The following is a 27,919-nucleotide window of genomic DNA, read 5'->3' on the forward strand; positions in this document are numbered from 1 at the left end:
CTACTTGTGTGTATAAGTTGATGTTGTTGCAGTTAATTTCCTTTTGCTCCTGTTGTACTTATACCTGTGCCTTTTTTGCATTATATCTTACACATAAAATTGTTCTTCCACAATTATTTTCTATGCTGCTTATTTTTTTGCTTGTTCTCCTGTTACAAATTTTACGAAAGGAAACATTTGAATGTACAACACTTTATTATGATAGATTTTATTCATAAAATGAATGATCCTGTTATTTATGGTATTTGGCTATTGTTGTCACATTTTGTTGTTGCATTATATATCCTTTTTTAACCGCTTTACGTACAAAATTATTTTTTCTTACTAATTTTTCTGGACTCCTATTACCACCAGCATGAATACATTTGAATTCGTATTAAAAAAGCCAATCAATCAAAAAATTCAATAATAATATCCTCCGCTAGCTATCCTTTGTCCAGAATCTTATTTAATTTAATTGTCACTGCATTGCTATCTTTCACAATACATACCTCAAAAAATAAAACTTCTATTTTATTGCACTAAAATTATTTATTAACACACATTTCAATACAATTTTTTATTTTGTACACCCAAATCAACTTCATAGTTTTTTTTCACATTTATCTACTCAATGACTATGCGGCAAAACAAAACCATATATGCGGCGGAAATATTTTAAAAATAAACATTCTCGCTTTACATTTTTCAACTTCGTATGGTTTGGCAGTCTACTTTTAGCATCTTCCATATTTTCATTGTTTGAATTTTTCACTGCGCATATCATTTGCAGTTTATGGTTTTCACGCTGCAATTTGTTTGCATGTATGATGTTTTTGTAGTAATTTGTTTGTATATTATACACAAGCAATTTCATTTGTTTTTGCTAACCAAAAATATACATATATTTAGGCAGCAAAAGTTTTAAAAATTAAAAATTTTCATTTTGTCTTCTAGCTGCAACGTAAAATATTTTGTAAGGCAAAATATTTTTGGAAAAACTGCGACAAATATTTCTACCATGAAGCTTGTGCATATATGGCATTGGTTTATAGTTTGTATATTTTCAGTATTTGTGCACATTAATATGAAAACGATTCATATTTATTGCGCAGTCGGTAGTCAAATGTAAAAAAACGTTTAACTAATTTTAAACCCTGGTATATACACTCAGTTAATTAGTTTCATTAAGGAAGCTAACATACGAGATCGTTTTTAAGTTTTAGGAAATAATCAACCTTTAGTCACTAACAGCGTCATACTAGAGGAAGTAGGCATTTTTCAATGCCCAACATTTTCCCCAGTGTTTTTTTCCTTCGTGTGGGATACCCTGGCATTTTGCGTATTGCTTTGCCATCAGCTCTTTTTATTAAAAACCAAAAAAAAGTAAAATACATACATACTAATTTTATGTACATATTACACTGTCCATCAAATTTCGGGTCATTAAATCTTTCCCGAATGAGTCCAACGGGAAGTGATAGTAGACCATCAGTAGACCAAAACCCCCAAAGGGTTTTAAAAAGTTAGCTCGTATTTTAAAGTTATGCGCCTTTAAAGTTCAGCTTTTTTGAGTAAAAATTTTTCATATACATATGGGGAATTTCATGTCAAGTGAACCAACTTTTGAAATCGATGTCTTCCGATCGGGATGAAATTTGCACCAAGGTTAGCTCTATTGGATAGTAACTCAGACACAATTTTTCAACAACATCGGTCGAGAACTCTCTGAGTTATAGGGGGTAAAATTTTGACAATTTGGTCAAACAGGGGTTTTTTCTTATCCATGTAACTTATTACCTATTGTTCTTAGCAAAATGTGTCCCAAATAGTATAGATAGCTATTTCTTCGATCTTTCGAAAAAAAAATATTTAAAAAAAAAAATAAAAAATTTTTAATATTTTTTTTCCGAAATCAAAAACTTTTTTGACTTTTTTTTTTAAATTTTTTCTCTTTTTTTTTTTTTTTTCTTAAAATAAAGTTTAGATATTTTCCTTGAACACCTACTTGGTCGCTTAGTGGGATGCGAGTGGGATATCTATCAAAACAAAATAAATATTTTGTAACTCAAAACATAAAATTTTTGACTTTTTTTGCAAAATCAAAAACTTTGTTGACTTTTTTTTTTCAAAATGGACCCTTTTTTAATCTTTTTTTTAGGTCAAACAAAAGCTTAGATATTATCCTTGAAGACCCTTTTGGTCGCTTAGTGGGATGCGAGTGGGATATCTATCAAAATAAATATTTTTTAACTCAAGACTTACAATTTTTGACTTTTTTTTTTGCAAATACGATTTTTTTTCCAAATGGGCCCTTTTTTTTAAAATTTTTTTTGTAGTCAAAAGAAAGCTTAGGTCCATTCCTTTAAGATATTTTTAGTCCCTTAGTGGGATGCGAGTGGGATATCTATCAAAATAAATATTTTGTAACTCAAGATATACAATTTTTGATTTTTTGGCAAAATCAAAAACTTTTTTGACTTTTTTTTAAAATGGGCCCTTTTTGTAATTTTTTTTTTGCTATAAAGAAAGCTTAGGCCTATTCCTTTAAGATGGTTTTGATCGCTTAGTGGGATGCGAGTGGGATATATATCAAAATAAATGTTTTGTAACTCAAGACATACAATTTTTGTGTTAAAACATTTATTTTGATAGATATCCCACTCGCATCCCACTAAGGGACTAAAAATATCTTAAAGGAATGGACCTAGGCTTTCTTTTGAGCAAAAAAAAAATTAAAAAAGGGCCCATATTGGAAAAAAATTTTGATTTTGCAAAAAAAAATTAAAAAATTGTATGTCTTGCGTTACAAAATATTTATTTTGATAGATATCCCACTCGCATCCCACTAAGGGACTAAAAATATCTTAAAGGAATGGACCTAAGCTTTCTTTTGACTACAAAAAAAATTTTAAAAAAAGGGCCCATTTGGAAAAAAAATCGTATTTGCAAAAAAAAAAGTCAAAAATTGTAAGTCTTGAGTTAAAAAATATTTATTTTGATAGATATCCCACTCGCATCCCACTAAGCGACCAAAAGGGTCTTCAAGGATAATATCTAAGCTTTTGTTTGACCTAAAAAAAAAGATTAAAAAAGGGTCCATTTTGAAAAAAAAGTCAACAAAGTTTTTGATTTTGCAAAAAAAGTCAAAAATTTTATGTTTTGAGTTACAAAATATTTATTTTGATAGATATCCCACTCGCATCCCACTAAGCGACCAAGTAGGTGTTCAAGGAAAATATCTAAACTTTATTTTAAGAAAAAAAAAAAAAAAAAAAAAAAGAGAAAAAATTTTAAAAAAAGTCAAAAAAGTTTTTGATTTCGGAAAAAAAATATTAAAAATTTTTTATTTTTTTTTTTAAATATTTTTTTTCGAAAGATCGAAGAAATAGCTATCTATACTATTTGGGACACATTTTGCTAAGAACAATAGGTAATAAGTTACATGGATAAGAAAAAACCCCTGTTTGACCAAATTGTCAAAATTTTACCCCCTATAACTCAGAGAGTTCTCGACCGATGTTGTTGAAAAATTGTGTCTGAGTTACTATCCAATAGAGCTAACCTTGGTGCAAATTTCATCCCGATCGGAAGACATCGATTTCAAAAGTTGGTTCACTTGACATGAAATGCCCCATATATTTAATTTTTAAAATTTAATTTGTATTTTTATTGGGCCGAAAAAATAATATGTACCAAATTTGATCGAAATATCTTCAAAATTGCGACCTGTACTCTGCGCACAAGGTTTACATGGACAGCCAGCCAGCCAGCCGACCAGACGGGCGGACATCGTTTAATCGACTCAGAAAGTGATTATAAGTCAATCGGTATACTTTAAGGTGGGTGTTAGACTATATTTTTGGGCGTTACAAACATCTGCACAAACGCATAGTACCCTCCCCACTATGGTGGTGCAGGGTATAATGAACTACATTATATAGTTCGAGGTCTTTTCTGCTCTGGTGGATGCTCTGTAGAACCAGAATTTGAAGTAGACAAATTTTGTAGTTCACTTCCTGTGTTTTCTTCTCCTTCATCATCGTAATGCAAGTTCTTGCTCCACCAACAAATTTCCGCTAATACAGCATCGGGAGACTTTTTTCCTCGATATCTGCAAAATTTGTGTTAAAATGTATTGGGGAAAAAAAATATATGTATATTAAAAATTACCTCATTTCAAATGGCATTGCAATTTGGTGGTACTGTTCACCTTGTTCATCTGATTCGGTCGTTAGTTGCTGACCGAAGTAGTCTAGATGATGATGTAGGTAATGAATTTTGAGCGACATATTAACGCCTATTTTAGAAATAGCATTCATCATTGCGTTAACAGATCTCTGATAGTTGTCAGACCTATTTTTACCCAACAACCCGCCAATAACCTCTTTGATTGATTACCAAGCAATCAATTCGTTTTTATTTAAAATATTATCAAATTCAAAGAATAGTTATAAAAAAATATATATTTTAATCAAGAAAAATATACTTATTTTAAATGTTTTACCTTCTTTTAATTTACTTTCAGTGAGTCGGGGGAAAATTTTTGCTAAAGTAGTGTAAACTTCATCCCTCTTAACCACAGTTTTCAGAAAACTTTTTACTATACCGAGTTTTATATGTAATGGTGGTAATAAAACTTTGTCTTGAGGTACCAGGGGATCTTCAATGACGTTGGCATTCGCATGTTTGCTTAATTCCCTATTTGCATATTGATCACCCTTATATCTGGAGTCCCAGTCACATAGAAAGCACATGTATTGAATGTATCCAGATTGCAATCCCCGAAGAATTGCTACCACCTTCAAGTCACAGCATATTTTCCATTGATGTTTATTGTAGTTTACTTCTTGAAGAATAGTTTTTAATGAGTCATACGTCTCTTTCGTTTCTACACTATAGGCAATTGGTACCGATGGTTTTGAGTTTGTTTGATGGAGCAACACTGCTTTTAAACTGGTTTTGGAGCTATCAATAAAAAGTCTCCACTCAGCCGCATTGTAACCAATGTCCATTTGGCTCATTAGTTTGTCCACATCCTTGCAGTAAGCAGATGTTTGCTCGTTATTTGCAAAAAAACATTCTTGCAGTGTTGCTTGGCGATGTCTGTAGGCTGATATTTTGGTTCCAGGGGCCAAGAGATTATTTGAATTTAAAAATCTAGCCAGTTCTTCGGACTTACGTTGTGAAAGTCCAAGCTTTGCAATAATGCAGTCTAGCTTGGTTTGTGTAATCAAAATGGGATCATTTGACTTTGAGGGATCTGGCGCAAATAAAGAAAAAGCTTCATTTAAAGCAGTTTGTATGGTAATCCCTGACGTCACGTCCGGGCTCGGAGGTTTTGGAACTGGAACATTTTCCGAGTGTTGTATTGGGATTTGAGCACTTAAAACACTTTTATATATTTTACTCCTCGTTTTTCTTCTGTTCATACCAGTTACGGAATTCGCACATGCGTAGCAATTTGAAGTCTTATGCCCATTAGGATCTAACCAGATCATCGGCACACCAAACGGCAACTTTGTAATCCTTTCGCTCATCCAACTCATTAGATTAGTATAAAACTTTTTGCAAACAATCTTTGGAGCCCATGGCACATTTGATATAACTGGATGGTTGAAATATGTCTCATAAGCAGATATAAATTCTTCTGTATTTATAGTAGAGATGCATTTTTTGCACCATAACCGTTAAATTTAAATAAATTAAATTGTAAAAATACAAGTCTAAAAGTATTGAGTAACTACTTTTGAGTATTGAGTACTCAAACAATATGGCAAATACTCGATACCCACTACTCAATACTTTTACAGCAATATTCAGCAATTCTCCAAAAATTGGTAATTGCGTATCTAAGTACCAAAAACTATAAAAATAAAAAAAATAAATCTGCAAAAAGTGTTAAAATTAATGAATTTTAAGTATATTAGGACTAGAACATTCAACTAAAATTACTTTATATAAATATTGACTTACTTCAATAGATTATTCATAAAATATATATGAAACATTTTTACTCAAAAAAGCTGAACTTTAAAGGCGAATAACTTTAAAACACGAGCTAACTTTTAAAAACCCTTTGGGGGTTTTGGTATACTAATTATCTACTTTCATTTGGTCTCATTCGGGAAAGATTTTCTTGTTGCACAGTGTTATAAATTCAAATTTATTTCGGTTTAAATCTAGTGCATTATTTATTTATATTAAATTGATATCAAAAGTATACCTTGTATTAGAATAGGCTGAAATGAATTGCAACAAAATTTATTAACATTCATATAACTTACTATTCTTATCAATGAATCTAAAAGTTCATATTGAAATTCCCTTTCTACGCAAGCGTTGCTGGTTGGTAAAATTAATATATTGTTACGAAATTGTACTTGAATTAAAATATAACGATTTTAAGGGCTGATTTAAAAGTAGCATAATGCTTTCAAATAACAGTGCTGTAATTGCAAACTGTAACATATCTGTGAATTCGAATATTCAGTTAAAGAACATTGTAGAAAGTACACCACAGATGGCGTATGATCTAGAATATTCGAACTTTGACAGTTAAAGAGCAATCTAGAGTGCAGATGGCATTGTTATAAATAGTGGCAGAGGTTACAGTCGTGAGTCAGTTTATCAGAGATGCTTTTCGAATAAACATCAACTGAGTGCCTTAAAGTGTGTTGTGTTTTTCAAGTAAATTCGTGTACATTTTAAATTGTGTCTATATTTCTGCGAATTTGCAAACGTGTATAAAAACAATTGAGTGACTATTTAATTCTGTTGTTGTTGTACATTTTTAAATAAATAAAGAGTTGTTACAATTTTCAAACTACTAAACGGCTTTTATTTGCAATCAAAAGTATCCGGTTTATTTATTATAAGGAAATAAACCAAACGTTTTGAAAAGGTTAAAACGTAACAATATTAAGAACGGCCAATGCTAATGCCCAGTTTTTGACTTGTTATTTAAATACGTATTTACTTAATTTTTACTTAAAATTAAGTTGTATTTAAATACAGTTTGAGTTTTTCAGTGCTACATAATTTGTCTTATTTAAATAAGATAAAAGTATGTCAGCACTACTAAATATCAAAAAATTATCGATAGTTTTGCTTAAAACAGCTGTTCAACCAAAACAAAAATTGTTACATTTTGCCCAATAAGAAATGAAAGTTTATTAAACAATAAAATTATTGGTAGGAAAATGCACAAAAGAAGCTCCAATTGCCCCGCATCGGAATTGTAGTTTTTGCAAGACGCTTTTTTTTAGCAAAACGCTGCAGCGCGCTGCTGTTTGGTTTTTTTTCACTACAATAGAGTCGAAAAAAAAACTAAACAACAAAAGTCAGCTGTCAAAAACATATGGTAGTTTATGAAACTTAAATAGAATTTAAATGGCCAACGTTGGCCATTTAAGTATCATTTAAAAAAGCACTGAGAAACTCATTTTCGTATTTAAATAGAACTTAAATATAATTCATATTTAAATACGAAGTCAAAAACTGGCTCTAAGTCTTTAAAATGAAATGTCAAAACTGCATCTCAATAATTGTAAACTTGTGGCCAAAAATCTAACATATTTAATGCATTTTGAACTACCGAAAATTTCCATTTCATTTCAATTTTGAAAATTCATTACATATATACTTTAATTTATTTTAAAAGCTTCTTAAGTACAAAAAACTATTTTCTTTTAAAATGTATACATCATATTCCTCCATTTTTATATTTTGTAATTCCATTTCAAATTCTGTGCCAAAATCGATAGATTCCTAATTCCAAAGAATCCGTCGAACCAATAGCCAATTTTAATGAGCATATTAAGTTATCAATATTTCCATTATTATTTAAAAATTACGTCTTAAACATTTTAGAAGAAAAAAATAATATTGTTGAAACTATTTGATCATGTATGCTAGCTGCATCATATGATCAGAGTATAAATGATTAATTTTATTAACTATTGGGTTAATAAATATCAAAAAAAATATTTCAAGAATAACAAATAATTTGTTAAAAAATCGCAATGTCGTCAATTGGAAATTTTGGTCGCCAAAGGCAATGAAAAATCGCCACGTTTGGCGAGAAATCGCCACATCTGACAGCCCTGGTCACGTACGATATACCCTTATTTCGCTCAATATTTTGGACAACAATATTTCGAAAAAACTTTTTATTATTTTAAAATATAGATACTCTTATTTTTGCAAAATCTATTCCATCTATGGAATAGCCCATATGTAGCATTAGCGTGGGACAGTTTGGTGGATTTTGTTAAAAAATCATCCTGAAAAAAAATTTTATTGAATCGGTTGCGGTTAAGACGTGCCGTGCTTCAAGTCCGCTGAAGTTTTGAGGTGGAAAAAATTAAATTTTTCAGTTTTTGTAAAAATTTTGCCATTAAAAAATTAATTTTGCAATTAAATTTTAAAGAATAGAAATGTGTACGTAATTGTCCTTCTAATGGATATAAAATTGGTTAAAAAATGTTAAAGTTATTAAAAATTCCCCAGGCCATTAACATGTCTTAGGCCACTAGAACAAGGAATGTATGAACAAAATTAACATATTTCAAGATATATTAAAATAAAAGCTAATTTTTACATAAAAAATATCCATATTTACTTGTACATATATAAGTTTTTGACTTCGTAGGATACCGTTAACCTATTCGCAGGAATGACCAACAAAGTTTTATTTTTTTAACGTCAGTTTCAAAACTCCATTTTCAAATTTTTATAAATTTTGTTAAACAAATATCAGAATTTTTTAACATCACATTGGGATTTATGAGAAAATTTAATTATTTGGCTATATGAGCTCAATTTCCTTACTGTTATGAATATTATTAAAACCTTTTCAGAATATTATAGACCAGGTAATTCTAAATATTGTCTGAAAATTTTACAAATTTTACGCCAATCCTTCCATCGCACTATAGTTCAAAGTATCACTTTTTCCGTGCGAAATTCCAATTTCGAAGTTGTTATTATTCATTATTTTTTATTGTCAACCTGTTACTAAAACTCCAATGCAAACAAAATCGCAATTGGTTCTTGTAAAATACAAAATACGGCTTGACAGCATGCCTTCAAAGTCAAAGTTTCGATACATTTTTAAAAAATTTTGAATAGTATCAATATTATATTGTAACTTTTAACCGTTAATTGTGGAAAGTGTGTGAATAATTTAAATAATGTTTAAAATGGAAAACAACGAGACGTCTAAGTACTTAATTTTGCTTTCCTAAATATTTGGATACTATTTCCCTTTATATTAAAAATTACAATTTTTAAACATAACCTTAAAGTAATTTGTTTTGATTACAAAACTTTAACTTTATAGAAGCTTTTAAAAAAATGTTAACGTTTGTTAAACTTGAAATTAAAATAAGTAAATATACTGAAATGTTGTGAATTCATTTCACTTTATTTCATACTGCGCATTTTTGCGCTTTCTGAGTAATTTAATTTTTTCTAGGTTACTGTGCTATAAAAAAAATTAACTTTTTGAAATTTGGCTAAAATAACGCCCAAAAGACACAAAGTATGATGCTATTATTAAATATATTGTGAAGAAAATTAGTGCTCCTGTTATTCCTAAGGGCTGTAAGAAATTATTGGATGAAAAAGTCCGCCATTTTGTCTACGATTACTTAAAAGTAAAATGTCAAAAATGAAGAAGAAAGGAAGATAATTTTCGAAATGAAAACACTATATGGCTTAATGGTGATATATGCGTTCAGATTTGTATCTTAGGTTACCAATGACATCCACAGCACACAAGCTATTAATACATTCGAAGCAGATGATAGAAAACACAGACGAAGAAACAGGATCGTTTTAAAAATTGAACATACCCGAGGTGTCCTACTATGGGGACCCCTGGTCGCGGTCAAAATTCAAAATTTAAACTCGTCAACACTTCTTCTTTGCGCATGTCGAATTTTATTAAAATCTAACTAAGGACTAAGGACTTAGAAATTACAGATTTATTTCCCTCTTTTTTTATATACCACTGTGCGAAGTTTTATTTGATTCTTCAATTAATATTTTGAATCAAATGTGTTTACAAAATGAATTACTGATTCAACTAAATTGACTGAAAACTAAAATGAAATAATTTTTTTTCTGATCAAAAGCAATGAATTTACTCTATTTTTCTCCTGAAGGGTCGACAGAGGGTTAATTTTTTCTTAAATTTGTTGAAAATATAAGTATTTCTACCTATGGTCCAATTTTAGTATCAAACAGTAGAATACTTTAATAGTTATTAATTTCGCACGGAAAAAGTGATACTTTGAACTATAGTGCATCGTGAAGGTCAAATATAAAAATTTTCAATATTTGGAATTTCTCATAAAAAAGATAGCGAAATGTTATAAATTTTGATGAAACATAAGAAAAATATAACATGAAGTCTAGTATTTATAATAACACAAAAATGGAAATGAACACTTAATAGCACGAAATTCGATTTTTAATACTATTATAACCAATTTTAATTTATGAGCTCACTATTTTATTTACTGCTTATATATTTTTTTAAAAAAACTTTGAAATCATATTCTTCGTTTATAAGTGCATATTTTATGGTTGCCCTGCTTATTAGTAATAGTTTATTTCATTCCAAAAAAATCATGCAAATAGAAAAATTATCAAAAAAATTATAAATACTTTTTCAAGGTAGTTATTTTATTGTTAACATTGTATTATGACAAAACATAACGTATTCCAATAGCTCAAGTATTTTTTCTTTCCCATACGTTGTTTTCAAATACATACATTATATTTTTGTTAACGTTTTATTTATTTAATCTGCTTTAAATGAATGTAAGTATTAAGAATTGTTTTTGTTTTTACTTTTTTAGGAGATATTACCCAAAAAGGATATGAAAAGAAAAGGGCAAAATTGCTACAACCCTTTTTGTCCAAGTTAAGTGAAGGTAAAGTGATGTAATTTATTATGGTGATCTTAAAGTGTATTCATATTTATTTTTTCTTCTGAAACTAACAACAGTCGATGAAAATCCAAATAAGGCATCACCACCTTATTATAATCTTAAAGAAACAAATTTGGAAAATAATAAGGTTGTTCGCGATGGTGCTTTAATTTCAAATGAAGGTTACAGTTATGTGTCAGAGGTGCCATCTCTTCCATCTTCTCACCAAAGACATTCCAATTTGTCAAAAAAATCGGATTACTATCAGCCGGATGACAATGAGGCTGAACATGGCTATGAAAATAGTCGCATACGTAGAACTCATCGAAAAATAACGCACAATGAAAAGAGATATCATTCAGGTACATATATGCGTACTATATATTTAGAAATGAATTTTAAATGTTTAATTTTTAGCTTATTTTTATTTTTGCATATAACAATTGAAAAAAAAATTAATTATTTATAAACAAATTTATATTGTAGAAGTTCGCCAGGAAGCAGTTCAACAAGCACTCGCTGCATTGAAATCTAGATCTAAGCCAAATTTACCAATGCCATCTAAAAGAAGTTCAGTTCTTAATAAAAGCCCTGAACGACCCAATGAGGATACAGGTATTTTCAATTTTATTAAATCAAAGCTTATAATTTAGGATTATTAATACCCAGCAAAAAAGTGAATACCAAATATTAGCAAAATCACTACTACTATTGAACCCGAATGAGTTCAAATTTGTGTGAAACATCAATGAAGTTAACCCGTATTTATTATCGGTGGGAAGGGATCCAAATAGCATTATGTTATGATAGTTTATCTTTTTATACCAATCTGATGAAGATAAACTGAATGTAGCTCATATTAATTACCAAAGGATTAAACCTTCTGTCAAATTTCTCGAAGGTGGATGAATTAATTTCTGTATTAGTTGGATCTTTCATTAATGTTTTTGCTGTTACTAAAACTTGGTTAAAATTTACATGTCAAATCGAGCTATTGAGATATTTGGATACAAATTTTGTCGTAATGATCGTTTGAGCTCTAGAGGTGGTGGTGTAGGTATGTATTTTACCAGTGGTCTTGAATAAAATATAGTTTATCAAGTTTCTGTATTTGGTGCCTGTGAATCTCTCTTTATTGAGCTCAGTTCTAATGGTTTTAAATTTCTTGTTGGGGTTGTATACTTAAACTATCGTGATCTTGTTGCATTTGAAAATCTTCATAGTGAATTGTTTCTAAAATACTCTGATACTATTGTGGTTGGTGATTTCAATTGCAATATGTCTGATTTTTGTGTATAAGTTAGTTTAATTAAGGAAGTTAGGAATTAAAAATAACTATGATAATAATTTTTGTTTCGTATAAATTTTTGGGAAATCGAAAACAACCGAAATATCATAGTAACAGTTAGGAGTAATGACTTTGTTGTTGAAGATTTTGCCTTTGATGACTTTGCTGAAACTGACGATTGTTGTTTCGTTCAATTGTGTGAGTGAGTTGGAGGTTATTAAAGCTTTGGGTAGAGCTAAATCTTCCATTTTAGGTTTTAATATTTCTATTCGCTTTATTAACATTTTTTGGTTTAGCCAAAAATGGACTTTGCTAGATTCGAAAGAATCTACGGGCCCGTAAGTGTAATTTTGAGTGTCTTCTTCTGGGAAGCAGAAGGTGGTTGCTGCAGTCGACCTAGCAAAAACTTGTAAGGGTGTAAGGTTGGCGGCTCCAACCACAAGCCGTTCGGAAAAGCAAGGAGGGTGAATCCTATACCACTGAACAGATCAGGATTCGGTTAGGGTGAGGCGAATTTTCTTTTTTTTTCGCAATCGCTTAGTAATACCTGATAAAAGTTGCCTTTTTAACTCCTAAATATACACAAAAAATTTCATTTGGTTGATGTTATAATAATAATAAAAAAATAAATGTCTCTAGAAGCCGGGGGAGTGGAAGTCTCCAATGCGCTCCTTATGTCTAGTAGTATTGAATGTCCTCTATCAGTAAAAAAATAACCAAGTGATTAGACCCACTTCCCTAAGCTACAAGTACGATTTTGTGAATTGGGTATAAAAATGCCTACTTCGGCATATATGGGTGAATTTAATTTTTTAAGTAAAAATTTATTTTTTTTTTAATTATTGGATGTATTTATATTGACCTAACAATACATAAAAATATTTATATTCAACATAAATTAAAGTATATAAAGCATAAGATTGTTTAATGAGAATATAGAAAAAACTTAAAAATAATACAAAAAAACTTTTTGAATAATACAAAAAAAAAACTTTTTGAATAAAGCTGTGGCCACACACGGTTGATTTGTGAGTATGATTTGTTCGTGTTCGACGTCTTGTTACTTGTTAATGGGGCTGTGCGCGAACAAAATCACAAGTAATTGAAAATTTTCAAACACAAATCAGGCGAACAAATCATTCCGTGTGTGGCCAGCTTAATACAAAAAAAACTTTATGAATAATACAAAAAAAAAATTTTTAATTACCCTCTTATTCATAATCAATTTTTAATTTTATAATAGGGTTATAAAACAGAATTTCCATACAAAATTTGTTTTATAAACCTGTAATAAATTTAAAAATTGATTATGAATAAGGCCTTTAGTATTTTCATGTATTTTTTTAATTTAGGTCCTGATTCAGAAACACGACCGTAAAACAATTTTAAATTTTTTGTATGAAAAAAACTCAGAAATTATTTGAAATCTGTGTGATTTTCATAAAATAATAAGCCTTGCTCTAAAATTATTTTAGAGCTACCTCATTGTGGGCATAGGCTCCAACAGGAGCGTATATTTGCAATACTTCTTAGTTTTATCAAGTTAATTATCCTTCTATCGTTGAAAACAAGCAACTTGTTAATTTCGTTTAATGTTGAACGTCGCCAAGAGTTGTTCGGCCTTCCTCGTTGTTTAAGTTATTTTTTTTATAGTTTTTGTGTATACTCCCACTTGTTCACCCTTGGGTGGGCATATTTTTTTCTAAATTGTAACGAGTAAAACCGTTAACGGTACTTTTCTTAAGCATTGTTCACCACTTTTGTTTTGCCTATACTAATCTAATCGTATCTTGATCGCTAAGACCCATACAACGTATTCTCACACATAAAGGTAATAGAATAAAGAAAATAATTTTTTTATATAAACAAAATAAAAACACAGAGTTTTATTTCTTTTTTATTTCACGCACCAACATTTGGTCCTTCGAACCGGATTTGGTCCAATCGAGCCTGATTTTTTGCCGCACATAAATAAGTACGAAGAACAAAAATTAATTTGTATCTCCTTTCTTTCTTTTATCATCACAAAAGGATCGCCATTTTTTGGACACTTTCTCCAATTATCGTAATTTTTCTTATTTTTGGAAAACATATTTACAAAATAATAAGGTGCGTACTTATATTTCTTAATAAAAAAAAGTGCAGTGAATTTTGTAAAAGAAAAGTGTTTATTTATTTTGTTTATTACAAATAAAAGTGTTTAAACAAACACTCGCATATACACATTAGTTAAAATATTACTGTGTGTTTGTTGTAGTTGGTCGCTTTTCCAACCCTCACTTTATTTGACACTTGCTTTGTGTTTTCTACTACTAGAAAATATCAACTGCGGGTTTGTTTTCGTGGACGGACAGAATTATAGAAACTAAATTTATTTTGATAATTTGCTAATTTTTTGTGACAACATAAAGATCTTTCGCGTTTCAAACGAAAAGAAATTAATTAAAATTATTACTGCAACCTCTACTAAATAGTTTTGTGTTTTTTGTTGTTATTAAATAAATACATTCACATTAGTGTTTACTTCTTCTTCTTCATATAAAAGTGGTCACTCTACTGTCGGTCAGTTTGACTATTATCGCGTTTCATTAAATTTGACAAAATTAATTTTTGTGTAATATTGATCAATTTTGTGAAAATTAATTACAATTTAATTTATTAAATATTATTTGAAAAAATCAGTTAAAGATTTTTTAATTTTAAAAGTAAAAATTTTGGAAATTATTATTAATAATTATTTTTAAACTTGTAATTTATATAAAAGAAAAAGTAATAAACATGTCTATTACCCCACTTGACCGTTTTATTAGAGCATCGGAAGCTCTTATCCGTTTTGAAGCCGAATTTAATAATACTCGCGAAGAAGTACATACTGCGTTCACAATAGGGTTTCACAGAGATGAATTGAATAAGTTGTGGGACCTTGTTAAGTCGACATATGAACAATGTCTAGATTATTTGACGACCTCTGAGGACACTGAACCTGGTGATACTGAGGTGACTAGCTCGAAATATCAGAATACGTATAGATCGTTTATTAACTGTTCGGGTAAAATTGCTGAGAAAATCCATCAGTTTGCTTCAGTGACTAAGTCAATATTTGTGTCGGTCATCATAATTTGACTTTACCGCCTTGTGACGTAGATATGTTTGAGGGTGATTATCTTTCATGGCCTGCCTTTAGGGATTTGTTTACGGCCTTATATATAAATAGTTCGCGTCTTACAAATATTGAAAAATTATGCCACTTACTGCGTAAAACTAGTGCCGACGCGAAGGAAATTGTTTCGAAAAGTCCGCTTTCTGATAGGGTTTGAAATGGCATGGCGAAATTTAAAAGACGCATATGAGAATCCGCGTATGTTGGTTAATAATCAACTAAAGACGCTTTTTAATATTCCAATACTGGAAAAAGAGTCTTTTACCGGCCTCAAAAATTTGCAAAGAGGAATTAATAGTTGTCTTGCCGTGTTGTCGGTGTATAAAGATCCGACAGAGAATTGGGATCCGATTCTAGTCTTTTTATGTGTACAGCGACTTCCTGACTGCTCTGTAACTTTATTTGAACAGAGCATTAAGGATAAATTTGCGTTATCATGTTGGAAAGACATGGATGCTTTTCTAACAGAAAGGATTCAAAAAGATTCGATTGTAAGCGTTTCAAGAATCTTTCAGTTTCGGAAAGATTTTCTACAGGGACTGCTATGGTGAATATACGTCACCAAGGTATGACATACCCGGCTCGAGCCCTCATTGACCCTGGTTCGGAAACGTCGTTTATTTCTGAACGCGTGCAGAATCGTTTAAAGATTTCGGCTCAAATCTCTGGTGTCAACCAGACGATTACTGCAACCTCTACTAAACTTTGCTCAATAGAAATAGGCTCTCCTTTGGACGCTTTTATTAATTTAAGGACTACAGCTCTTGTTTTACCAAATATATCTGGTAATTTACCATCGTTTGTTATGACGGATGAACTTTGTAGGAATGTACCGAATCTCCAATTGGCTGATTCTCAGTTTTTCAATTGCAGACCGGTTGATCTGCTTCTAGGTGCAGATTTGTATCCTGAAATTATATTAAAGGAAATTCGTACAAACTTTTTAGGGTCGTTCGTTATTAGCTCAAAACACGATATTCGGTTGGATTATTACTGGTCCTGTGCCATCATCTTCTGTTCAGGTATTTAATACCAGAGTTGAGTTTTCCAAGGAAGACAATTTAAACAGCAGCAGGAAAATAATGTCCTTTTATGATAGGATTTGTGAAGAGAACTACAAGCGCACAACTCGCATAGGAACTGATGGGCGATATATATTGACACTTCCTTTCAAGACTGAATTTCCGGAAAAGCTTTCGTTAGGTTCTTCAAGACAAAATGTTAGGGCGCAATTTTTGAGAACAGAAGCTTCACTATTGAGGAAACCACAAATTAAGGAAATGTATGACGAAGTAGTTAAAGAATATTTGGTTTTGGGTCACATGAGGCCAATAGTGGAGACATCGTCTTCCATTTCTTCATGTTATTTGTCACATCATCCTGTGATAAAACTGGATCGTAAAACTACTAAATTGAGAGTAGTATTTAATGCGTCAAATAAAACTTCTAGTGGACTTAGTCTTAACGATTGTTTGTTTGTCGGTCCTACCCTTCAGGAAGATTTAGTCCTATTGATTTTACGTTGGATATTTTTTCGCTTTGTTTTTAATTGTGATATTACTCAAATGTATAAACAGATAAGGCTTGACCAGTCTCATACTCCTTTTCAGCGTATTTTGTTTCGCGATTCTCCTACGGAGGATTTAAAGCAGTATGAATTACAGACTGTGACCTTTGGCGTCAACTGTGCACTTTGTCTGGCCATCCGTACTTTATTACAGTTGGCAGATGTTTCTGAGAGTCAATATCCACTTACATCGAAAATTCTTCGTAAAGGTATGTACGTTGACGACGTACTCACGGGGACTCATGATGTTGAAACCGCTTTGATCGGTCGTGATCAACTTATAGCGGCATTATCATCTGCAATGTTTAATCTTCGCAAATGGACTTCGAACGATAAGGCAATTTTAGCCGGGTTTCCCCCAGAATATTTGATAGATGAGAAACTTTTGGTTTTTGTCGAATCAAGGAAATCGCTGGGACTCCAATGGAATGCTCATTTGGACGCATTCTATTTTAAGGTGAATCCTACAGCGCGTCGTTCTCACTACACTAAGAGGGAAGTTCTGTCAACGATCGCGAAATTATTTGATCCGGTAGGTTGGTTAGGTCCAGTCATAGTAGTAGCAAAAATGCTATTGCAAAAAGTTTGGCAGGATCAGATAGATTGGGATGAGGATCTAAAAATGTCAACGCAAGCCGAATGGGAGAAATTTATGGCTTCGTATCATGAAGTCAATTGTATACAAATTCCTCGATGGGTTCATTATGAACCAGAATCCTCAGTAGAACTTCATGTTTTTTCTGATGCCTCGGAAAAGGCATATGCTTACCCCCGCATATGCCTTTATATATTCGGGTGGAAACACCTAGAGTAGAAATTTTCACACATTTGCTAACATACAAGACGAAAGTGGCCCCTATTAAATCGGTTACTTTACCTCGTCTTGAACTTTGTGGTGCTGTGTTAGCGGCAGACCTTTTGAAGGCCGTGTTGTGTGAAATTGACATTCCATTGCACCAGGTTTATTGTTGGACTGATTCTACGATCGTCCTTTCCTGGTTAAGGAAAGACCCCTGAGTAGTATAAATATCTGGCTTGATTTAGAGGAATTTTTTCCTCTAAACTGGCAGAGAAGAGGAATATAGAAAATTTTTATGAGGAATATTGAAGAGCATTTTCTGAAATTAAGGCAGCGACAATTTGATGACGAGGAATTGTTGGCAGAGGAAAAGGCAGCGAAAATTTGATGACGAGGAATTTTTGGCAGAGAAAAAGGCAGCGACAATTTGTAAATTTTTGTTTTCTTGCTTCAGGTAATTTGAGTAATGTAGAAAAAATGCTTTGTGTGTTGTATTGTGTGGAATTGATTTTGTTTTTTTATTTCATTATTTGTGTGTTGTATTGCGTGGAATTGATTTTGTTTTTTTATTTCATTAGTTTTGTTGTACTATTGTGTAGAGGCTTTTAATGCAGTTTTAATAGGAGGGTTTATTTTCTTTTAATTAGTCTGCATTAGGGTATATACTTTTATTCAAAGGGATAATTAATGTTTTGTTGAGTATGGTCATGAATAATTTTGAATATTGTAATAATAAATTAATGGGAGTATTTTTTTATTCACATTAAACAATATGGAACCTAAATTAAGATTTTCACAATTTGAAATATTAAAGAGAAATTTGTACAATATTTGAATAAATTTACTATTTTTGTGAAAAGTTTGTTTACCAGAAACCTCAATGAAACAAAAGAGGAAACAAAATATTTAATAGGAACCCAATATCATCTTCTCATCAAACTAAAAGTTCTAAATTGTATAACCTACGTGATAATGAAACACAAACAAGGAAAATATATAAGAAACATATTGAAACTCAAACAATGCAACCAGAGTCAAGTAGTGTAAGTCTTCACTAAATATATAAATACGAAAATAAATATTTTAATCCAAATTTCATCCAAAAGTTAAGCAACAAAAAATTCTGGTTATTGAAATTACTTTTTAAACCCTAAACCACTTATCAATGAAATACCCTATAAAGTAAATAAAATTATCAATTAATGAAATGAAGAATAATAAAAATAGATTAATAATTTTTAATTCAAAATCAAACAAAGATTTCAAAATACAAAAATATAAATTTTAATATTAAACTGCCTCTTAAACTGAGAATTAATGATCGTAATAATAATGATTCAAAAAGAATTAGAATTGTGGTTTTAAAGTAGCCCAGCTTCTCCAAGTCTCCAGAATTTTCAACACAACATCCATTATAAAATTCTCCACTCAAATCTAACTTTGTCAAACAAATAAAAACCACCCATTTAAATCTCACATTTCTAACACAATATTTTAGATTCAAAAATCTAATTAAGCAGATAATCAAATTTATCATTTTTAAAACATAAAATTAAATCAACAACAACTCTAACCACAACATCAATAATCCAATATCAGAGTCTGCAAAATTTAAAATATTTACATCAGAGTCTACATCAAATAATATTTTCTTCAACTATTTCAAACTATAAACATAAACAATTGCTACAATAAAATATGCAATTAAAGTTTCAAACCTTTTTGATTTTAATTATATTTCTTTTTGCGAAGTCTCCATCCACATTTTTTCTGACATACAAACAACTCAAGCCCAACTCCTCCAAGACTCCAGAATTTCCAACGTTGACATCAAAGTCTACATCAAATAATATGGTCTAAATACAAAATATTTCAAACTATAAATATTAAAAATTGCTACAATTGTATAACAATTAATGAATAAAATAATATATTCAATTCAAGTTTCAAATCTTTATGATTTTTAAATTACAGTGAGTGTCACTCAAAATCGTAAAACATATTTTTTTTTTAAATATTATGAAATTATACCGGCAATAATAGGTGATTATGTAAAAAATTAAAAGTAATTTTATTAATTGGAACAAAAAATATGTATTTCAACAAAAAAGTTAACAAAACCTCAATTCGTTAAAAAAATATTGATGAAAATTAAAGAACATCACAAAATTAAATTATAATTAAAACTTTAAAAATTAAAAAAAATGTTAATATTAAATAATCCTAATACTTCGTAGGGTATCATTTGCTATTTTTTAGTGCCTTTACGATTTTAAATGAAGCGTTGATATTCTGGGCACTGACAGTCTTACCCAATTTTTTTATTTGTGGATAAGGGCAATTAAAATTATACCCAATTTTCTGATAGGTAATTTTCTACTTTTTTACTTTTTGAAAATTTTGATTTATTATTTTAAAATAAGCTTTTTGTTTTGAATCTTTATGTACTTTTTGTTTTTTTTTAAGTTTTTTAAATTTTTGTTTATTATTTTTTTTTTTTTTATTTATTTATTATTATTTGAAAAATATTTTCAATTATTTGAATTTGTGTTGAAAAAGTTAAGAAAGTTTTTTCAAATATTTATTTTCAAAAATTAACCCTAAAATTTCTTTTCTTTTGAATATTATTGTTTAACAAATATTTATATTATTACAATAACAATAACTATTATCAAATATATTTCTTATCGACAAATATAACTCTTTAAAGAATTTTTAAAATTTTCTTAAATAAATCATACATCAAATTTCAAAATAATATGCCATTCACATACACTCGATTTTTAAAATCAGGTAAATTTATATAATTTATTTAATAATTTTTTGAAAATTTATTTAATTTGTCTTCAAAGAAAAAAATTAATAATTTCTTAAACATCAATTATTTAAATTATTTGAAAATATCATAACTATGAAAGAAATTTTGAAGTAAATTTGTTTGCTTTTATTTGAAAAAAGCTTCAAAACATTTTCCAACATATACATTCAAATAAATGAAAATATTTTTCAATGAATGTAAATATAAAAACAAAATTTAAAAAAAATTAAAGAAACAAAATGTACACAAAAGTTCAAAACAAAAAGCTTTTTTTTGAAATAATAAAACAACATTTTAAATTATCTTTTAAATTTGTTTTATGGTGCGAAATTTAAAATAATAGTCACCATTATGGACTTAAAATCGACTTTAAGTCTTTTGTAGTCAGGCTGATTAATTTTAGTTCATTATGGTTTGATAATTGTATTTTATAGCGGAAAGTTTCTAATTAAAATTATTCGAATAAATTCAAGAAATAAAACGCAAAAGAAATATATTTAATTTAAAAATCATAAAGATTTGAAACTTGAATTGAATATATTATTTTATTCATTAATTGTTATACAATTGTAGCAATTTTTAATATTTATAGTTTGAAATATTTTGTATTTAGACCATATTATTTGATATAGACTTTGATGTCAACGTTGGAAATTCTGGAGTCTTGGAGGAGTTGGGCTTGAGTTGTTTGTATGTCAGAAAAAATGTGGATGGAGAAATATAATTAAAATCAAAAAGGTTTGAAACTTTAATTGAATATTTTATTGTAGCAATTGTTTATGTTTATAGATTGAAATAGTTGAAGAAAATATTATTTGATGTAGACTCTGATGTAAATATTTTAAATTTTGCAGACTCTGATATTGGATTTTTGATGTTGTGGTTAGAGTTGTTGTTGATTTAATTTTATGTTTTAAAAATGATAAATTTGACTATCTGCTTAATTAGATTTTTGAATCTAAAATATTGTGTTAGAAATGTGAGATTTAAATGGGTGGTTTTTATTTGTTTGACAAAGTTAGATTTGAGTGGAGAATTTTATAATGGATGTTGTGTTGAAAATTCTGGAGACTTGGAGAAGCTGGGCTACTTTAAAACCACAATTCTAATTCTTTTTGAATCCTTATTATTATTACGATCATTAATTCTCTTGAGGCAGTTTAATATTAAAATTTATATTTTTGTATTTTGAAACCTTTGTTTGATTTTGAATTAAAAATTATTAATCTATTTTTATTATTCTTCATTTCATTTATTGATAATTTTATTTACTTTATAGGGTATTTCATTGATTGTTAAAATTATGTTTTAGTGGAGTTATAATAAGTGGTTTAGGGTTTAAAAAGTAATTTCAATAACCTGAATTTTTTGTTACTTAACTTTTGGATGAAATTTGGATTAAAATATTTATTTTCGTTTTTATATATTTAGTGAAGACTTACACTACTTGACTCTGGTTGCATTGTTTGAGTTTCAATATGTTTCTTATATATTTTCCTTGTTTGTGTTTCATTAACACGTAGGTTATACAATTTAGAACTTTAGTTTGATAAGAAGATGATATTGGATTCCTATTAAATATTTTGTTTCCTCTTTTGTTTCATTGAGGTTTCTGGTGAACAAACTTTTCACAAAAATAGTAAATTTATTCAAATATTGTACAAATTTCTCTTTAATATTTCAAATTGTGAAAATCTTAATTTAGGTTCCATATTGTTTAATGTGAATAAAAAAATACTCCCATTAATTTATTATTACAATATTCAAAATTATTCATGACCATACTCAACAAAAAATTAATTATCCCTTTGAATAAAAGTGAAACAAAAAAACAAAATCAATTCCACACAATACAATACAATAAGAAATATCTTTTTCTGCGATACCGAATAGTTGCTCGCCATGCTACTTGTCTTTGTAAATAAACTTGTCTTTGTAAATAAAGTTTTTTGCGTGGCGGCCTAGGGCCGCTCTTAGGGACTTTCTTCTCCATATATCGCGGCAGGCGACTTCGCTAAATAAAGCCTTTCTTGTAAATAAATTATTAAAAAGTATTTTTTTGAAGTGAAAGTTCTTAAATTTTTTATTGAACTCTCTTTTTTTGTCAAATTTATTCCTAAATTCATATTTATGTTTTACATTACCCATTTTAACACTTTAACACTTTTACTTTTTTAAACTTTAAATTTGTGACGTCTGAAAATTCAGATAACAGATAACTAAAAATCGCAGCTATCGTCTTATTACTACTTTAAATTTACATCGGTAAATTCGATAGAAGTTAAATTAAAACATAAATACTTAAATTATTTTTTAAATATCGTGGACATTATGTCACTCCAAAAGTGCATTATGTCCATGGACTTTACGACACTTTACACATGAACATTATGACATTACCAAAATTACATAATGTCCATGGACTTAATGTCATCTTTTGGAGTGACATAATGTCCATGGACTTCAATATTCCAAATAAAAATTTTCAATATTCCTCTTCTCTGCCAGTTTAGAGGAAAAAATTCCTCTAAATCAAGCCAGAAACCCCATATTTATACTACTCCCCTCTTCTTGGGCAACCTTTGTTGCAAATCGAGTTTGCAAGATACAGGAAATTGTAGGCAAACATAATTGGATAGGAAGTAGAGGAGTTACACCTTCTCTTTTGGCTCAGAGCTCTCTTTGGTGGAATGGTCCGCAATGGCTTCGGGACGAAAAGTCTACTTGGAATCTCGAGAATCTGTCACTACTTGATACCGATCTTGAGGTTCGAAATGTAAAATCTCATTTCTTTTTTTTCACGAATTACGAGGACGTTTTGGATAGATTTTCGTCGCTTGATCGTGCTATCCGAGTTTTATCTTACGTTTTTAGATTTTCCCATAGAACTCATTCGCTTTATAGAAACCGATATTCGTATGACACCATAACGTCTTTAAATTAAGTGAGACATGTGAAACTACGTTTGGCCATTGTAGCCCAAAAAGTTAATTTCGTGGAGGAATACAAGATCTTAAAGGCCTATGTCTGTATTTTTGTATGTTTCGCCACCAAAGCCGTACACTTAGAAGTAACATAACGTACGCGTCGCGGACATACGTACAGAAAATGGGATAATAAAGCGACCAACTACAAAACTGGTTGTTTTAACCAGTGAAACTCTTTAAAAAATATTTTGTTAACCTTCATTGTTTCATGGATCCTCTAACTCACTTATTGGAAGAAGCTTTACTTGAGGATTACGATGAGACAATGGAGGTGGACTCAGCAGCCACGACTACTAATACTACAGGTTCTACCAGCAAGTCTGAAGTTGTCGCTGTCATCTGAGTCCCTTTGACCTCACCTGAAAAATCCTCTGCCCCTGCAGTGGTACCGGCTCCTGACGCCAACGTAACTACAAATCCTGATCCAGTATCAGGTGCCGTGGAAGCCTCTGGTTCGAATCCGGTCGGGAATTCGCGAAACGTTCCTAAAAATTATCGCATTTGTGATCGTAGGCATCAATTGTCTTCGTGTCGTAAATTCATAAATATGACTTGTGCAAAGAGAATTAGGATAGTGCTACTACACCATTATTGCTCGCGTTGTTTTTCCGCATATCATATTTCCCGCGATTGCTCAAGTGAAGGATGTTGTAAAACGTGTAAAGGAAAGCATCATTTGATGCTACACTATGACAATAACGTCGCAGCGAAACAAATGAAATCTAAAAAACGCTCGCGAACTAGCGATCCTCGACCTGCTGTTTCGAATCAACTTCCGTCAATGCCATTGTTTCACCCCGTGTCGTTTTCTCCAACGGCTACTGTTTTGCTGCTCATTTCGAACAAGAGCATTCGGGTACGGGCAGTTTTAGACCTTTGCTGTAGCATGAGCTATATTTGCTCAAGTTTAGTGGCAAACCTAAAGCTGCCGTCTCCACCGCACAGTGGTTTAGAAACTTTTTTTTTGGAAATAATTCGGTATCTCGAGAACTATTGGAGATATTATTACAAAATTTCACATGGTTAGAGCTGAGGTGTTTTTGAGCTGAATTACATTTGTTCAGCTTCCTAGGGGTAATACGGGCCAGTTTGTGCCCCCTCAAAGTTGGTCACCTCGGGTCTCAAAATTTTTAAAAAAATCCCCAAAAATTTATGATCCGAATGAGCTGAAATTTAAAATATAAATAGTCCTTGAGAAGATCTACAAAAAATACGCTTACATGTGTAGGTTATCTCCTTTAGTTGAAGAGATATTTAGGTTTATTTTTTTTTTAATTTTGCTAGATTTTTTTTTGTTTTTTATATATGGCGGCCCTACGGAGGGTCGAATTTTTTTTTCAAAATATCAGCTATATTGGCAATAAAATTCTAAATAAAATAAAAAAAACTTGGTAACAGTTATCTCGTCCGTGTAAAAAGTTACACGCATCCAAAGTTGGAACATGTAAAATGGGCCTAATTTTTTACGATTTTTCCTAAAAAAGTCCCTATATTTTTTCTTTTGTAGAAACAAATTTTCTTTGGGACTATATACAATTTTTATATGTTCCGGAAAGAAAACTTAATGCAAAAGCATGTAAAGTAAAATTGGGCTCACTTAAGCGGACACAGTATCCCCCAGACCTATCCAAACTTGGACAATTTAAAAAAAAATATTTAGGTTTCAGTAAAAAATTCTAAAAAGGCAAAGCACCGATCCTCGAAAATGTTCCGTATTTGTATAACCCTATATGTTGTTTAAATACTTAGAAAGTTGTTTTACTATCACACGGTAAATAGCGTCACAGTAGGCACTTTTCTAAAAAAACTCAGTTTTTGGAACACATTTTCCCCGTTTTAGGAATTTCGGTATTTGAAAATAAAAAATGTCAAAAATTATAATGTCATTAATTTAAGGACATTTGGATCTAAATTAGTTCCCAATTTTGTTATGATATCTTTAACCGTTAAAATTTTACATTAAATCAAATTTTATATTTTTATTCGTGGAAAATCACCATATGAAAGTTTTTTTAGTTTTTAAGGTAAATGAAGTCCCAAAATTTTATAAAATTATTTAATTTTACTAAAATATCAATCCTCAGGTCATAATGTTTTCAACAGTATCAAATACTTATATAAAAAGCCTTTATTTACTCCTCAGAAGTTCCACAAACCTTGTCCGCTTTGACAAATTTGTACATTTTTTCATATAATGCCGCCATATCTAAAAAACAAAAAAAAAAATCGAGCAAAATTAAAAAAAAAAACCTAAATATCTCTTCAACTAAAGGAGATAACCTACACATGTAAGTAGATCTTCTCTAGGACTATTTATATTTTAAATTTCAGCTCATTCGGATCATAAATGAATTTTTGGGGATTTTTTTAAAAATTTTGAGACCCGAGGTGGCCAACTTTGAGGGGGCACAAACTGGCCCGTATTACCCCTAGGAAGCTGAACAAATGTAATTCAACTGAAAAACACCTCAGCTCTAACCATGTGAAATTTTGTAATAATATCTCCAATAGTTCCCGAGATACCGAATTATTTCCAAAAAAAAAAGTTTCTAAACCACTGTGCACCGTTAATGAAGAAAATTTTTGCAAAGTCAATATATGTTCTCTTTATGAGGCATCGCGACAAATTTCGTTGACGGTAAAGGTAAAAACATCGTATGACCAACTTGTTATTTGAAAAAATAAATGAATTGAAAAAAAAAATATATGTGATTTAAGTTTACATTCTTTATTAGTATTACCTATTTAATTTAAGATTTGTTACAACGTTCTTTGTTGTTCCAAGGTGTATGTGTATACTCCCTTTTGTTCACCCTTGGGTGGGGATATTTTTTTCTAAATTGTAACGAGTAAAACCGTTAACGGTACTTTTCTTAAGCATTGTTCGCCACTTTTGTTTTGCCTATACTAATCTAATCGTAGCTTGATCGCTAAGACCCATACAACGTTTTCTCACACATAAAGGTAATGTAATAAAGAAAACAATTTTTTAATATAAACAAAATAAAAACACAGAGTTTTATTTCTTTTTTTATTTCACGCACCAACACTCGTATTCTTGCACCCTGGGGGTTATATGTTAGAGCTATTTGGCATATGTTGTCGTCTTCTCTTCTAAGTGTGTGCCCTATCCAGCCAAGTTTACGTCTTCGGATTTCACAGTTTATGTTACTCATATTTGTTATGGCGAGCAGTTGAGTATTTGTAATTGTAGTAGGCCAGTAAATTCAGAGTATTATGCCTCCGCATTTTACGCTTAATTTCCTCAGTTACAAGCCATGTTTCGCATCCATATAATAGTCGGACATCACACATGCTGAACATATGTTTAACTTTAGTTTTTTTTTGACTTCCAAGTTTTTGATAATATGGCGAAAGCACCTCTTGCTTTTCGAATTCTTGTCGTGACATCAAGAAGAGCACCCCCATTTGCATCTATCATACTTTCTAGGTATTGAAACTCGCTTTAATGCGTATTTCCTTTGTCTTATTGATATTGATTTTCTACCCAACATTCTTTGATTCTCTGGTAAGATCATTAATTTTTGCTTGTATATCAGCACGTTTGTGGGAAAGCTCACATTTATCATCTGGATAGTCCAGCGACTCTAATCGAATTTTCGGGTTTAAGGGATCCCATATAATTCCCCTCGGTCTATTTGTAGTTGAGCGTTTAACAACCGCATCTAATACAATTAGGAACAGAAGCGGTGACAGTAAACAACCTTGTCTAACTCCAGACGTTGTTTTAAATGGGTTAGACATTTCACCATTATGTAGCACGGTGCATTCATAAAAACTTGAAAATTGTTTTACGGTCGTGTTTCTGAATCTGGCCATAATTCATAATAACTACAAGAATGCATATTAAAATTAATATTGTGCACCAATGAAAATACGTATTAGTGGCCCCCATGCCACTGATAATGAACTGGTGGCACCCATGCATTACTACTTATTTTGCATGTCTTTTTTTGCTGGGGAGCGCAGAGTTGTTTTTATGTATCCATGATTTTTTTTTGTTGTTGAAATAACCACATAACCCGATAACCAAGCTACCGTGAACAACCTTATTATATAATTATATTTTACTTCAAAAGTATTAAACTTAATTAAAATATTCCTAAATAATTTCAATCTTTCTTATCACAATGGGTAAATTTATGCATTAATGATGCCACGACCTGTAAACTTTTGCAACAGATAACTAAAGGTCCAACTATAATATACATACACTAGCTTAAGTCAGCATAAACAACTGTGCGAATACATATAAAACGTTTGTGACAAACTTTAGTCTCTAATTCGACTAAATGCTGGACATTGTCACAGATAATGTTCCATCGTTTCATCTTCGCACGTGCTTCATATCGTATCGTTA

General features: G+C 30.4%; 1 protein-coding gene across 2 annotated transcripts in view; it reads left to right on the forward strand.

Annotated features, from left to right (window-relative positions):
• Positions 1-27,919, forward strand: part of DIP2 (disco-interacting protein 2) — a 282,433-nt gene that overhangs the window by 46,837 nt on the left and 207,677 nt on the right. For both annotated transcript variants that reach the window (XM_065505424.1, XM_065505422.1), the window contains exons 2-4: positions 10,848-10,922; positions 10,997-11,281; positions 11,406-11,534. In XM_065505424.1, the coding sequence (XP_065361496.1) occupies positions 10,848-10,922; positions 10,997-11,281; positions 11,406-11,534 (489 nt within the window). The remainder of the gene's footprint in view (positions 1-10,847; positions 10,923-10,996; positions 11,282-11,405; positions 11,535-27,919) is intronic.

The sequence above is a fragment of the Calliphora vicina genome, chromosome 3 (assembly GCF_958450345.1).
Source record: "Calliphora vicina chromosome 3, idCalVici1.1, whole genome shotgun sequence".
Classification (NCBI taxonomy): domain Eukaryota; kingdom Metazoa; phylum Arthropoda; class Insecta; order Diptera; family Calliphoridae; genus Calliphora; species Calliphora vicina.